We start from the raw sequence: 15,654 nt of genomic DNA on the forward strand, positions 1-15,654 counted from the left end.
CTCTAAAGGGCCACACCTCAATTTTGAGGCTATGCCCTCTCGTTCTGGATACCCCCACCATAGGAAGCATCCTCTCCATATCAACCCTATCTAGTCCTTTCAACATTCAATATGTTTCAATGTGATCGACCCTTCATTCTTCTAAATTCCAGTGAGTACAGGCCCAAAACTATTAACAATATTCCAAGTGTAGTTGAACTAGTATCTTATAAAGGCTGGGACATTAATGACTTGCTTTCATATTCTATTCCACTTGAAGTAAATACCAAGATTGCATTTGCCTTCTTTACCACAGACTGAACTTGTAAATTAATCTTCTGGGAGTCTTGCATGAGGATTCTCAGTCTCTCTGCACCTCTGGTGTTTGAACCTTCTCCCCATTTAGATAATAGTCCACATTATAGTTCCTTTTGCCAAAATATATTATCATGCATTTCCCAATACTGAATTCCATCTGCCACTTTTTTGCCCATTCTTCCAGTTTGTCTAAGTCCTACAACAATTGCATTGTATCCTCAGCACTACCTACCCCTCCACTTATCTTTGTATCATCTGCAAACTTTGCCACAAAACCATCAATTTCATTATTTAAATCATTGACAAACAATATGAAAAGTGGTGGTCCCAATACCAACCTCCGAGGAACACCACTAGTCATTGGCAGCCAGCCCGAAAATACCCCCTTTATTCCCACTTGTTGCATCCTGCCTGTCAGCCATTCTGCTATTCATGCCAGTATCTTTCCTGTAAAACCATTGGATCTAGAAGAGGCAAATCTTTTAACTGTTGTGCACTTTGAAAGGCAAAATTGGCCCTTTTAGGTCTGGGTGGGAGACAATGATTCTTTTTTGTCCCCATTTTTGTTCTCCCTGCATTACTTACACATGAAAATCTTGTTCAGGAGTAAGAACTAGTACTGCCCAGAAAGTCAAATTCGGCAGCTGACATATCATCCAGCAGGAACAGCACCTACAATCTTGAATTGAATTGACTTATTTCTTACATCCTTCACATACACGAGGAGTAAAATTCTTTACGTTGCATCTCTGTCTAAATGTGCCATGTGCAATCATAGTAATTTATAATAAATAGAACTGTCAATGTAACATAGAATACAATCAAAACGGTGTGAGTTAATCAGTCTGATGGCCTGGTGGAAGAAGCTGCCCTGGAGCCTGTTGGTCCTGGCTTTTACGCTGCGGTACTATTTCCCGGATTGTAGCAGCTGGAGCAGTTTGTGGTTGAGGTGACTTGGGTCCCCAGTGCTACTTTTTTCACACCATCTTTGTAAATGTCCAGAATCATGGAAGTTCACAACTACAGATGTGCTGGGCTGTCCGAACCACTCTCTGCAGAGTCCTGCGATTGAGGGAAGTACAGTTCCCATACCAGGCAGTGATGCAGCCAGTCAGGATGCTCTCAGTTGTGCTCCTGTAAAACTCTGGTTAGGCCACATCTGGAGTATTGCATACAGTTCTGGTCGCCCCGCTATAGGAAGGATGTTGAGGCTTTGGAGAGGCCTCCTGGTTTACTAGTACATGGTTTAGAGGGCATGTACTATCGTGACAGACTGAACAAACGTGGGTTGTTTTTGTTGGGACACTGGAAGCCAAGGGTAGATCTGATAGAGGTGATGCAGCATCAATAACTCTCGGAAACGGAAGGCAAAAGATAGGCTTCTATTAGCTGCAAACGTGACCACGACATCTTGGAGACTGAGGGAGGAGCAGTGCCTCCAATCGCCTTTATACTGGGGTCTGTGGGAGGAGCCACAGGAGCAGTCAGCAGGGGGGGCGTGACCAGACAGGTATACACAGTTTACCACACGAGGTTTACAATATTATGAGAGGCATTGATAGAGCGGACAGAGAGTATCAGTTTCCCAGGGTTGAAATGTTTAATACCAGAGATGAGAGAGGGTAGGTTCAAGGGGGATGTGAGGGGTAACTTTTTCCACTCAGAGAGCCTGGTGGTAGAGACAAATACATTAGGGTATTTTAAGAGACTTTTGGATGGGCACATGGATGTAAGGAAGATGGAGGGATATGAACTTGGCGCAGGTAGGAGGGATTAGTATTTGGGTATATTTGATTTTCTTCGAAGCTGGTACGTCACAGCACTGTAGGCCAAATGGCCTGTTCTTTTGCCGTGCTGTTCTGTGTTCTATGTTCAAGCTGAACAAGAAAAGATCTGAGGGACAACTCTTCATGCAGAGGGTACTGTGTAGATGAAACAAGCAGCCAGAGATAGCAATTGAAGCTGGTAAAATAACAAGGTTGAAGAGAAATTTGGAGAAGTATACAGACAGGAAAGGTTGAGAGGACTACGACCCAAATGGAGGAAAGTAGACCTCAGTCAGCATGGACTAGATGTGCCGAAGGGTCTGTTCCTGTGCTGTATTGCTCTACAACTCCATCAGAAACAACCACAACTGTTCAGTGTATTTCGTATTACTGATGAATGTCTAGGCCACAGTTCCCAGTGAGTGGCCTCTGACATGCCATTGTACAGCCCCGATAGGCACTAGCCTGGCTACAAGCACGGTTGCAGGCAGCAGGGTGGTTCATTCTAATCTGCCCTCTGAGTGTAACGTATTACTAACACAAGCAGAGAGAAGATGGGCCACAGCTACTCTAGAAAGCAGAATCCATCTCCTTCTTCAGGGTAATTAGTGTTGGACAAGGAGAATTGCCCCTACCACCTCATCCCATAGGCTAAGTAAAATAAAATGCTCTTGTATATTTTATGAAATGTGTTATCACATTGGCGGTGCCGATTCCATTCCTACTGAGTCACCTTGTGCTAATTATAAACTATTTATTTTTCAATTAAACTGCATGCGACTTTGTCACACTAGCAAGCAAATCTTTACACTTGTCGGTAAATCACATCTTGTGCTCTAGGCTGTTTTTCCAGTCAGAATGGTGGGGGTGGGGGGGGAGCAGGGGGAGGTGGAATTGGAGTATTTGTAGAATCTGAAGTGTGAACACAGAGAGGGGATAAAAGATGCAGGCAGTGTATTTCCAGTAGACTGTTTTGACATTTGATTTACTGTTCTGTGTCAGAAAGGGCAGCACTTGTCACTGTACTATGAGTGTTACCTATCAGTCGTAGTGAATTACATTGTTTCTTTATTCTGTCCAATCAGTTGATCAAGTCACTGATGTAGTCCTTTATCAACTTGACAAATATACAAAGACAGTCGCTGTGGAGGAATCAGAGTAAGTGAAGTGTGAATTGTAGTACTCCCATGCTCTAAGGGAGTGTGTACATATGTAAGTATGCACATGAGTGTGTTTTGTGTGGCACACATGAGTGTATATCAATTTTTTGTGTTTGCATTTCACACTTGTGTATCTATTTTATGTGTGCATGAATGCACTTATACATTTGCATGGATATTTGTGTTTGTGTGTGTGTGTGTCTGTCTGTCTGTCTGTCTGTCTGTCTGATATTGGTATTGCCTTACGAAGGGTCTCAGCCTGAAACATCGATTGTACCTCTCCCTGTAGATGCCGCCTGGCCTGCTGCGTTCCACCAGCATTTTGTGGGTATTGGTATTGGTTTACTATTGTCACATGTACCCAGATACAGTGAAAACCTTGTCTAACATACTGTTCATTTAGATCAAATCAGTATGCAATGCACTGAGCTAGAATAAGGTAAAACAATAAATTGTATAAGCTACTGAAAGAGTAAATTATACAGTGCAAGATCAAAATGAGTTAGATTGTGAGGCCAAAAGTCCACCTTATCGTACAAGAGGTCAGTTCAAGACTCTGGTAACAGTGGAATAGACGATGCCCTTGAGTCTGGTGGTGTGTGCTTTCAGGCTTTTGTACTGTATCTTTTGCCTGACATGAGAGGGGAGAAGAGAGGATATCGGTCTTTGATGATGCTGGCTGCTTTACTGAGGCAGCAAGAAGTATCGGCAGAGGCCCTGGAAGAAACATCGGTCCCTGTGAAGTGCTGAGCTGTGTCCACAACTCTGCAGTTTCTAGAGATCAGGTGCAGGGCAGTTGCTACACCCAGACAGGATGCTTTAGTGTATTGATAAAGATTGGTAGGAGACGATGGGGGACATGCTGAACTTCCTTAGCCTCCTGAGGAAGTAAAGGCGTTGGTGAGGTTTCTTGGCCGTGACATGGTTGGATCAGGACAGGCAATTGATGAGGATTGCACCTAAGAACACGAAATTATCAACCCTAGCTCAGGTAGACAGGACCAACCCCACCCCCCACCACCTTCCTGGATGATCAGCTTTTTTGTTTTGTTGACATTGAGGGAAAATAAATTGTTGTCATGTCACCATGTTATTAAGCTCCCTATCTCCTTTATGTATTCCAGTTCCATTGTCATTTGAGATGCAGCCCATGACAGTGGTATCTGCAAGCTTACAGATGAAGCTTGAGCAGAATCTGGCCACAGAGTCATGAGTCCACAGAGGAGTAGAGTAGGGCTTTGTGCAACACCAGTGTTTAGAATAATCATGGTGGAACTGGTGTCACCTAGGCGAGGTCCAAGCGCTGGAGTATCCAAAACTAGAATCGAGACACAATGAGACTGAAATGAAGACAGGTTTAAAACGAGATGCGAGATGAGAATCCAGATTTGAGCTGATGATTGAGCACTGATCCCGAGTTCAGGTGCTCTTTAAATATTAAAATCTTGGTGCCAAAACGTGGCTGCCGACTAACAGGGTGGGCCTGAATCTTTAAAAGGGACATGTTGGCTATCCGTATTCAGGACAGTTAGAGGACCTAGATCCCGGGGGCTGGGCACATGTTGTAACAGCCTATCCTTACAGATTGTGGTCTATTGGTCGGAAATCACGGATCCAGTTGCAGAGGGAGGCATTAATTCCTAGTGTTTGAACTTTACTGGCGAGTTTGATTGGAATAGTAGTCTATATGTGTGAGTGTGTCCGTGTGCGTGTATGAAGGCGTGTTTGGTGAGACACTGTGGCAATCAGATGCACCAGTGTGAGAAATTCCATGTGTGACACACTGGTATTCAAATTCGCTGCTCCATACTATTATTCACATTGCTGGCTGCCATAGAGGCATTGTTTTTATGCACCAAGTGGGGAGCACATCAGTTGTCTGTTTTCCCAGCCAGAGAATGGCCCCTGGGACAATTAAAGTAATCAGTACCAAAAATAAGGTCTGGAATTTGCACTGCTGGAGGAGTTTAAGTGTGCAAGATGAACACATCATACCCCAATTTGTTAATGAAATGGATTGTAAACATGTTAATAGGGGGGCCCCACAGTAGTGTAGCAGTTAGCGCAATGCTACTTCACCCGTGGCGTTCCAGAATTCAAGGTTCAGTTCCAGCACCATCTGTGAGGAGTTTGTATGTTCCCCTGTGAGTGTGTGCGTTTCCCCGGGAGCTCTGGTTTCCTCAAAGAAGACCTACCAGTTATTAGCTTAGTTGGTCATTGTAAGTTGTCCTGTGATTAGGTTAGTGTTAAATAGGTGGGTTACTGGGTGTTGTGGCTCATTGGGTCAGAAAGGCCTGTTCCAGACAGTATCTCTAAATAAATAGATAACATACAGTATGGATTGATTTTAACTTATGATCTGTGTGTGTGATTCCAGGGACACTGTGGCTGCCAATTCCAGCTTCACCAAAGTTTACAAACTGACTCCAGTTCTGGCCAGCAATCGGAAGAAACGAGGCCTGGCCTTAGATGGGAAACTCAAATACGAGGATACTAACTTGGCCTCGAGTACCATGTAAGTCCAGGGAATGGGAACCCACTCATGCACACTATATTACAAACCTCGAGGACTCACATGAAGAGCAGTACAGAATGTAATGAGGCTATAGTTAAATCCAGCATGTCCCAATTTTCATTGGCATCCAGAGATTCAAAATTCAAGATCCAGGATCCACGATTGTTTATTGTCATTCTTCAGTACACAAGTGTAAAAGAGAATGAAATGATTGTTACTCCAGACCTGATGCAGCATGAGAAAACACAATAAGCATGAAGAACACAACAAAGAAACAAACAACATAATAAATATGAAAACAATCCTATAAATTGTGCAAGTAACTGTTGTATACTTAAACTGATTGATGTGTAAGGTCACATTGGGTGATGTGTACGTGGAGGTGGTGGGTGGAAGGTTCAATCAGCTTTATGATTTAGGGGAAGTAACTGTTCTTGAGTTTAACTCTTCAGAGCTGTGTTATAATGAACCTCAACATGTCAAAGAATATTTTATATCCATTCTTTTTTTCTATAATGTACAACTTCTCAATAACTAGGAAATATTTAGTTAATTTCTCATCTGATTTCTCCTGATTCACTCCCTATTTCAGTCCTGAAATCCCTCCATTCATTTTGCCCTCTGTTCGTTCTCCACTTCCTCTTTTCTCCTTTCCTGATCACATCTCACTCTCCTTCAACTCTGCCCATTTTCTACATCTTATGTATGGCCCCATCCTGTCCCTGCCTAATATTACATGTACATTAGTTATGTCCATGCTTCCCATCACCACAACCCACCTTCAACTTGCGCTTCCCTGTTCTTTTGCCCATTCACTTCCTTTGATTCTGGCATTCACGATCTTTGTTGTACCCAATCAGCCTATTTCTTCCCTAAAGCATTACATTATCTCACTTCTCCACTTATGTTTTACATCAGATATTGATATATATCATACTGTTTTATATAAAATTTGATATTGGAGAATGAGAAATAATTCCAATGCAATAAAATAGACAATATGTTAAGTTAGAATCACAGGAAATAATCATCCAACCATAGTGTGATATGCCACACCCTCTCCATTTTGTTTTACATTCTGTGGCCTTTGCTAACTTTGCTTACGTTTCCTTTTAGGCTCAGACCAGAGCTCGATAAAGAGGTCCTTGGAATCCTTGTCTCCTACCTGATGAAGGTGAAAGTGACAGCCTCCCGAGGCGGGTAGGTAATTTGACTTCAGGTTCAAGTTCATCAGGTTTAGTTCTCATTCAACCATACACATGTATACAGCTTAATGAAACAGAGATCCTTCCCAGGCCAAGGGCAAAACACAGTACATATAGTACACAGCACAAAGCATAAATATTTACAATAATATATCAAGTCATAAAATAATTTTAGCATGTCACTGAGTGGTGTGGACTAAAGTTCAATAATGCATGGGATGTTGGCCTGGAGCCACATTTCTGCAAGAACAAGTACATAACAATTTCTCATCTCACATTGGGTCTGTCACAGATGAAGACAATGCAATTTATCTTCTAAGGAAAGAACACAGGAAAGCAGCATTGATGGGAGAACCGGCCTGCAGGAACTAGCTCCCAAGCCACTACAGATTCCAGCACACCCGCAGTTCATTCCCACACCTCTTCCAGCGCTCTCTCTCCTGGGTGACTGTAACAGGCAATGCAGTGGTATGAAGGCCTGGCCTATGCAACAACCAAAGCCATTCAGCTTCTCTGTTGCCGGTATTGCCAACGAGCCAGTGAACTGCCCATGCAGTATTTTGTATGACCAATGTCCATTAGGTGTTTTAAAACAATTATTTACACCTTTTGTTGAACCTGGAAAGGACAATGCAACCAAGCATGCTGCTATCTTACTAGACCAGAGCTTGACCCAGTGTTCCCATGTTTTGGGCCAGAGCTTTAATTCTCACTCTTACTTTGCTTGTGATTAATATTCATGAAACTCTTAACAGCTACTTCAAAAATAGAAGTACCATTTTAGTAATCAGGTGTTTATTTACTGAATTAGAATTTAGTCATCACTTGGGTACAACCTTGGAACAGATTCCTGACAACAAGGGTGTTCTGGAACACAAGCTGGTAGGAATCCTTCCCAAAATTGGAACAAAGGTGTTGCTGGCAATTTTACCAATTTATCTGGGTAGTCTCTCAACCTCCAAGGATTCTGCATAGGGAGCCTCGTAGTTTGTTTTTCTCCCCCCCATCCAACATCCTCACCTCATTTGCCAGAGTCACAAGGCCATGTTGACATTCAGATCCACATTACTCACAGTTAGTGAGTAATTAACTGATATCTATTCAATCAGAGGGCCAATCCATATACCATTCTGCAAATCTCCCTGTGGTGGCTAGTGAACGGTGATTAGCATTGTGCCTTCATTGTTACAGTGATCTATAAGTCAGTGTTGAAGTCAATCCATTAAAAATAAGGCATTTTATTTCACAGTATAACCTGATGCATCAGTACAATGCCCCAGAGCATTTCCTGGTTTGTTCTACCTGACTTACAAAGCTAGGGCAATAAATACCATTACAGAGGTTAACATACTTAATCAATGCTCCCATGCTATCAGGAACCTAACATCTAGCTACTGCATCCTCTTTGTTTAGCAATTGCTATCCACAAAATCTTGAATTGAATTGACTTTATTATTTAAATCCTTCACATATGTAAGGAGTAAAAATCTATAGTTACATCCCCATTAAATGTGCAGTATGCAAATCTTGATGATATATTTAAGTTGAAAAATAAGATTATGCTATCCTTACTTTTGTAACCCACTTTCCCTAAACCTGCCTAAATATATCAACTTCCCCAATTCTATAAACCTACCCAATTACAGTATATTGACTTGCATAGCTGTTCCTATTACAGTCACGAACCTATATTATACATAATTACTATATTACTTCTATATTTTGTCAGCATACTGCAAAACCATCTACATTTTATAATTTCCTTGGATAAGCTGTTCACCGAGTTGTTCAGGAGGGTTTAAACTAATTTGGCAGGAGGATGGGAACCGGAGTGAGAGTGCCGAGGATGAGATATTTGGTTTACAAAGACAATGTGTAGCAAGGCTCTGGAAAGGAGAGACTAGTGATAGGGCAAAATTGTAGTCAACAGGATGAGTTGCAATGTAAACGGTAGACAAAATTGAAAAGGATTATATCACAACTGACGGAGTGATACTTGAATGCATGCAGAGTACAAAATAAGGTTGGTGAACTTGTAGCACAGTTGCTGATTAGCATGCATGATGCTGGAGGCCTTACTGCATAATGGCCGAAAGAAGATTACAGCTGGGAGCTTAACGTTTAAGGATACACTATGTTTCGAAAGGACAGGCAGGCAGAGGGGGTGGTGTGGCTCTGTCAGTGAAAATGAAATCAAGTCATTAAAAAGAGGTGGTATAGGGTCAGAAGGTGTTGAATCATTAAGGGTAGAGCTAAGGAGCTGCAAGGATAAAAGACCCTGATGGAGTTATATACAGACACCCCAAACAGTAGTAAGGATGTGGTCTACAAATTGCAAAAGGGGGATAGAAAGTGCATGCCAAAGGGAAATTTTACAAAAGTCATGGGGGATTTCAATATTCAGGTAAATTGGGAAAATCAGGTTGGTGCTAGATGCCAGGAGAGGAATTTTATAAAATGCCTTTGAGATGGGTTTTTAGAGCAGCTCATGGTTAAACCCACTAGGGGGATCAGCTATTCTGGATTGGGTGCTGTGCAATGAGCCAGAATTGATTAGAGAGCTTAAGGTAAAAGAACCCTTAGGGAACGGTGATCATAATATGATCAAATTCACCCTGAAATTTGAGAAGGAGAAGCTAAAGTTAGATGTATCAGTATCACAATGGAGTAAGGGGAATTACAGAGGCATGAGACAGAAGTTGGCCAGAATTGATTGGAAAAGAACACTGGCAGGAATGACAACAGAGCAGCAATGGCTGGAGTTTCTGGAAGCAATTCAGAAGGCACAGGACACATCAAGTCAAGTCAAGTGAAGTTTAGTGTCATTTAACTACATGCACATATATAATGTATATAAACAAATAATGCATATAGAGACAAAATGATGTTTGTTTGAATCAGGGTGTAAAGCACAGTAGTGCACATTACACATGATAATTTTAAAAGGCAATGATAAAATCTATGGATGAATCATAAATAGCAAACTAAAGTGCATTAATTTTAAATATTGTAAAGTACAAAACAGATTAACCAGTGACATGTTGAATACAATGCAGCTGGGAATTCAGAAGCCTAATGGCCTGAGGGAAGAAACTGTTTCTCATCCTGACTGTTCTTGTTCTAATGCATTGGAGTTTCCTGCCTGTTGGTAGAAAGTCAAAGAGGATGCTAGATGGATGGGTGAGATCCTTAATAATACTAAGGGCCTGTGTATGTAGCACTCCTGATAAATGTTCCTGTTGGATGGTAGAGAGACCCCATGATCTTCCCAGCTGTTCTCACAGTTCTTTGTAGGGACCTCTGGTCCAATGCTTGACTGTTCCCATAACCAGAGAGAGATGCAGTTTTTCAGGACACTCTCATTGGTGCTCCTGTAAAACACAGTTAAGATGGGGGAATGGGAGCCTTGCTTGCCTCAATCTTCTCAGGAAGTGGAAACAACACTGTCTTCTTGTTCAGGGAGGTGTTATTAAGGGACCAGGTGAACTCCCAGGAACTTGGTGCACTAACTCTCTCTACAGAGGAGCCGTGTATTCACAGAGGGCGATGGCTTGTCTGAACCTTCCTGAAATCCACAATGATGTCCTTTGTCTTCTCCACATTCAAACTTGGGTTGTTCTTCTCATACCAATCCATCAGCCCCTCCACTTCCTCTCTAGGCTCTGTCTCATCATCATCATTCTTGATAAGGCCAACCATTACTGTGTCATCTGCAAATTTGATGACACAGTTTGAGCTGGATCTTGCAAAACAGTTATGCATCAGCACTGTGAACAGCTGTGGGCTGAGTATACAGCCTTGGGGATTGATTGGGCATCCGAGACCCCATCTTTTAGGAGGGCAGAACAGAGTGGAAGGCAGAGGCTATTGCATCATCAGTGGATTGATTTACATGATAAGCAAATTGGAAAGGGAGAGTGTAGCCAGGAGAAAGTTTTTAAATATACTCCATGACCAACCACTCAAAGCATGTCATAATGGTTGATGTTAATGACACTGGACAATAGGCATTTAGGCAGGTTACTGTCACCATCTTTGACACTAGACTGATGGTTGCACCTTGAAAACTGAGGCAATGGATTGTTCTAGAGAGATGTCAGCACTTCCATTAGCTGGGCTGCGCAATCTTTCAGAATCCAACCAAGATGACATATCTGTGGCTAAAAGAGAAGTCAAAGCCAACATAAAAGTCAGAGAGGGTATATTTGTCAGGTTGGGTCAGATTACCGTGGGACTCAAGTGCAGACCAATGAATGCTCTTTTACCAGGATTTATTAGGGAGCACAAGGGCAACAGTCTTTCAAAAACAGGAGGCAGGCACAAATCCAGAATGACAGGCAAAGGTCTTACACAGGAAAGGCAGTCCAGCAAGGGCAGACAATCCAGATCACACAGGCAAAAATCAGGTTCCAAAACAGGCAAAATCCAGAAACACAGAGTCCAGCAAAATCAGTTGGCAGCAGGCACAGTGGCAGGCTAGAACAACTCAGATCAGAGCTGGGATGAACTGGCAGAGAATGTAAGTCAAAGCAGGGTTTAAATGGATCGGGTAATGAGTGAAAACAGAAACAGGTGGGTGCTAGAGAGGAGATAAGTGGGTGATTGGCAGAAGTCCAATAAGGAAAGGGGCTGGGTCAAAACCCACATGGCTGGGTGAAAGAAGGCAAAAATTAAGGGCTGTCGTGGTCCAGAGCTATCAGCAGAGGCTCTTCGATCCAGTGTTCAGGCCGGATCCTTAACAATATTATAGAGCAAAAATTATAGGGAAGTTAGAGGATTGGGAAGCTATTAAAAATCAATAGAAGGTGACTAAAAAGTCATTAAGAAGATAAGATTGAAGTAAGCTAGCCAATAATATTAAGGAGGATACAAAAAGCTTTTTCAGACACATTAAAGTGTAAAAGAGAGGGAAAAGTGGATATCTGACTACTGGAAAACAATGCTGGATGGGTAGTAATGGGGGACAAGGAAATGGCAGACAAACTGAATAAGCATCTTGTATCAGTCTTCACTGTGGATGAAACTAGCAGTATGGTGGAAGTTCCAGAGTGCCAGGGGTCAGAAGTGTATGAAGATGCCATTACTAGGGAGAAGGTTCTTGAGCAACTGAAAGGTCTGAAGGTAGTTAAGTCAAATGGACCAGATGGAGTACACCCAGGGTTTTGAAAGAGGTGACTGAAGAGATTGTGGAGGAATTAGTAATGATTTTTCAAGAATTACTGGAATCTGGAATGAAACTAGAAGACTGGTAAATTGCAAATACCACTCCACTCTTCAAGAAGGGAGAGAGGCAGTAAAAAGGAGATCACAGGCCAGTTAATTTGACCTCAGTGGTTGGAAAGGTATAGGAATCAATTGTTAAGTATGTGGTTTTGGAATACTCATTAGCCACAGTTATGTCAACTTTGTTGGGTTCTGAAAGATTGCACAGCCCAGCTGATGGAAGTACTGAAAGATATATTCAGCATCTCTCTAGGGCAATCCATCGTCCCCTTGGTTTTCAAGGTGGCAACCATCATTCCGGTGCCAAAAAAGCTGATAAAATAGGCTGTAGTCAGCATGGTTTCCTCAATGGAAAATCTTGCCTGATAATTCTGTTGGAATTCTTTGAAGAAGTAGCAAGCAGTAAAGACAAAGAAGAATCGGCTGATGTGTACTTAGATTTTCAGAAGGCCTTTGGGAATGCCAAACAAAGCTGCTTAACAGGCTGTGAGTCCGTGGTATTACAGGGAAGATTCTAGTATGGTTAAAGCAGTTGCTGACTGGCAGGAGGCAGAGAGTAGGAATAAAGGGAGCCTTTTCTGGTTAGCTGCTGGTGACTGGTGATGTTCCACAGGGGTCTATGTTAGGACTGCTTTTTTTACATTATATGTGAGTGACTTGGATGAAGGAATTGATGGCTTTGTTGCAAAGTTTGCTGATCCTACAAAGGTAGGTGGAGGGTCTGGTGGTTTTGTGGAAGTAGAGGGGCTACAGAAGAATGGGCAAAGAAATGGAAGATGGAATGCTGTGTTGGAATTTGTATGATCATGCACTGTGGGAGAAGAAATAAAGGGTCTGACGATTTTCTAAATGGAGACAAAATTCTAAAATCTGAGGCACAAAGGGACTTTGGTTTCCTTGTGCAGGATTCCCTGAAGGTTAATTTGCAGGTTACGTCTGTGAAGAAGAAGGCAAATGTGATGTTAGCATTTATTTAGAGAGGACTACAATATAAAAGCAAGGATGTAATGTTGATGCTTTATAAAGCAGTAGTGAGGCCTCACTGGGAGAATTGTGAGCAGTTTTGGGCCTCTTATCTTAGAAAGGGTATTTTGAAACTGGAGAGGGTTCAAAACAAGTTCACAAAAATGATCCCAAGATTGAACAGCTTGTCATATGAAGAGTGTTTATCTAATGCTCGTATGGTATTGCTTTTACCAGTAAGAATCTAAATTCAGGAGTAACTTCTCTACTTGTGAAAAAGCTTGAATGTAAAACTCATTATCACCTCAGAATGGTTGGTGTAAAAATCATGTGTGTGTTTACAAGGAAGTAAGTTGATCTCATGAAGGAGAAAGGATTTGGAGATACTGGTATGGCAAAGTGAATTAAAAAGAATTGGAGGAAGCTCAGATCATATTTCTTATTTTCCCTTTATAAATATGGAAGAATATGAATATTAATATGGAAATAGTATCCACTCAGCTTTATGGTCCAAGTCTTACTTGTAAAATGTACAATATGCAGATCACTTTCAAAGCCCTTGTGTGTCATGTTTCATTGATATATATTTCTTGAAAGGATGGAAGAACAGATTCTCTCCTGTGTTTCAAAACTATGAACAAGTTCTGAACTGGAATGAAAAGCCAAATGCTGTCCTTCAGTACTGTATTATTCTTTAAATCTATATAATTCTATTATTCATCATGTTTTTGTCTGACTGTTTTGATTTCCTTTCATCGGGATCGGAGACCTCACTTCAAGGTCGTTAATGTATAGCTTCTTTTGCCTCATTCCTCTGTGTATTATGTAAATTTCCATCTCAAGTACACCAAATGATTGTTTTGCATTCTTTCTGTGCACCACAATGGTGAAGTAATGGGAGTTTTAGTTGTGGAGCACATGGGGAGGTTGAACAGAGGAGTCTGAATTCATGAGCCCTGTTGATGAAATAAATTAGAAAATTGATCGGTAACCAGAGGACACCAATTAAAAGACAATGACAAAAGGTTTAGAGGCAAGCTGAGGAAAGATGCTTTTAGCACAGTGAATAATTACTAATCTGGAATACTTGTCTTGAAAGAATAGGGGATGTCCATTCTCTTCTTTCTTTCAACAAGAAAAGCAAGAGAAGAGATCCCCATCACCCAGGACATGCTCTCTTCTTGCTGATGGCATCAGGTAGAAGGTACAAGAGCCTCAGGACTCACACTACCAGCTTCAAGAACAACTACTATCCTTCAATCATGAAGGTCTTAACAAAAGGGGATAACTTCACTCAACTTCACCTGCCCCATCATTGAAATGTACCCACAACCAATGAACTCACTTTCAAGGACTCTTCATCTCATGTTCTTGTTATTTATTGCTATTTATTCATATTTGCATCTGTACAGTTTTTTTGTTTTCTGCACTCTGGTTGAACACCCTAGTTGGGTGGTCTTTCATTGATCCTGTTACAGTTGCTGTTCTATAGATTTGTTGAGAAACCGCACTGTTGAGAAATAATCTCAGGGTTGTAGATTGTGACATATATGCATTTTGACAATAAAATTTACTTAGAACTTTGAATTTTGAAGTTCTAAACCAATATGAGAAGCTAAATAATGTCCTTCTGTACTGTATCATTCTTTAGTTCTCTGTATTTGAGTTATTAATTATGTTCTTTTTGCTTTCCTGTTTTGATATTCTTTTGTTAGAATCCTGGGAGACCTCACTTCAAGGTAAATGGAAATGTGTACAAACCGTAAAGTCTTGATAATGCTGATCATAAAAATTGTGTCATGGAAGAATTATATGACATTTCCTTTTCATTAAACATTATATTTATTGGAGGTGCTGAAAATGTGACTCATAAGCACGAGCTGATAGAAATGTAAAGCTGGTTAGTCAGCATCTGTGGAGAATGATAAAAAGAAGAGCAAATGATTGAGGATGGTGCTCATTGCAAATTTGGAAGACCAGAAAAAAATAAATAAATAATAGCATGATTGGCTCAAGTAGTCAAAGATGACAAGGTTGTTTTGAGAATCAGAATCAGGTTTATTACCATTGTTGAGAAATTTGTTGCATCATTCCAACTAGGTCAAAATTTCATGGTAAATGCATTGTCTTGTTAACAATAAACCAGATAATGTATTCACTACATCAAGAAATCGTTACATGGCAAACCTGCTGCTCCAGTCTCTTTTCAAATGCTTCTGCTCTTCCAATGCTACACTCACAGCTGTTCCTATCCAAATCTTCCTGCCACGCATTATGAACCTCATGAACAGTTTTTCATAATGTGTGTGTGTCTGTGTGTAAAATGGGGGTTGTTTCTCTGTCATTGTTTTGTTACTTGTTATTTTCTGGTTTGTTGTGTTCTGCTGAGCATTATGGGTATGCTATTTTAGCGCTGGAATGTGTGCTGATACTTGCAGGCTGCCCCCAAACACCCTCAGGTGTGTTGTTAAAATGTTTCGATGTTTGTTATGTGCTGTGTCGTATGACGTGAGCAATCTTGGTGT

The 15,654-nt window shown here is 41.3% G+C and overlaps 1 protein-coding gene across 1 annotated transcript in view; it reads left to right on the forward strand.

The window, feature by feature from the left end:
• Positions 1–6,942, forward strand: part of LOC132397968 (beta-arrestin-1-like) — a 42,785-nt gene extending 35,843 nt beyond the window's left edge. The window contains exons 10-12 of the mRNA XM_059976817.1: positions 3,149–3,221; positions 5,601–5,738; positions 6,855–6,942. Of these exons, the coding sequence (XP_059832800.1) occupies positions 3,149–3,221; positions 5,601–5,738; positions 6,855–6,942 (299 nt within the window). The remainder of the gene's footprint in view (positions 1–3,148; positions 3,222–5,600; positions 5,739–6,854) is intronic.
• Positions 6,943–15,654: the final 8,712 nt, after the last annotated feature.

The sequence above is a fragment of the Hypanus sabinus genome, chromosome 8, assembly GCF_030144855.1.
Source record: "Hypanus sabinus isolate sHypSab1 chromosome 8, sHypSab1.hap1, whole genome shotgun sequence".
Classification (NCBI taxonomy): domain Eukaryota; kingdom Metazoa; phylum Chordata; class Chondrichthyes; order Myliobatiformes; family Dasyatidae; genus Hypanus; species Hypanus sabinus.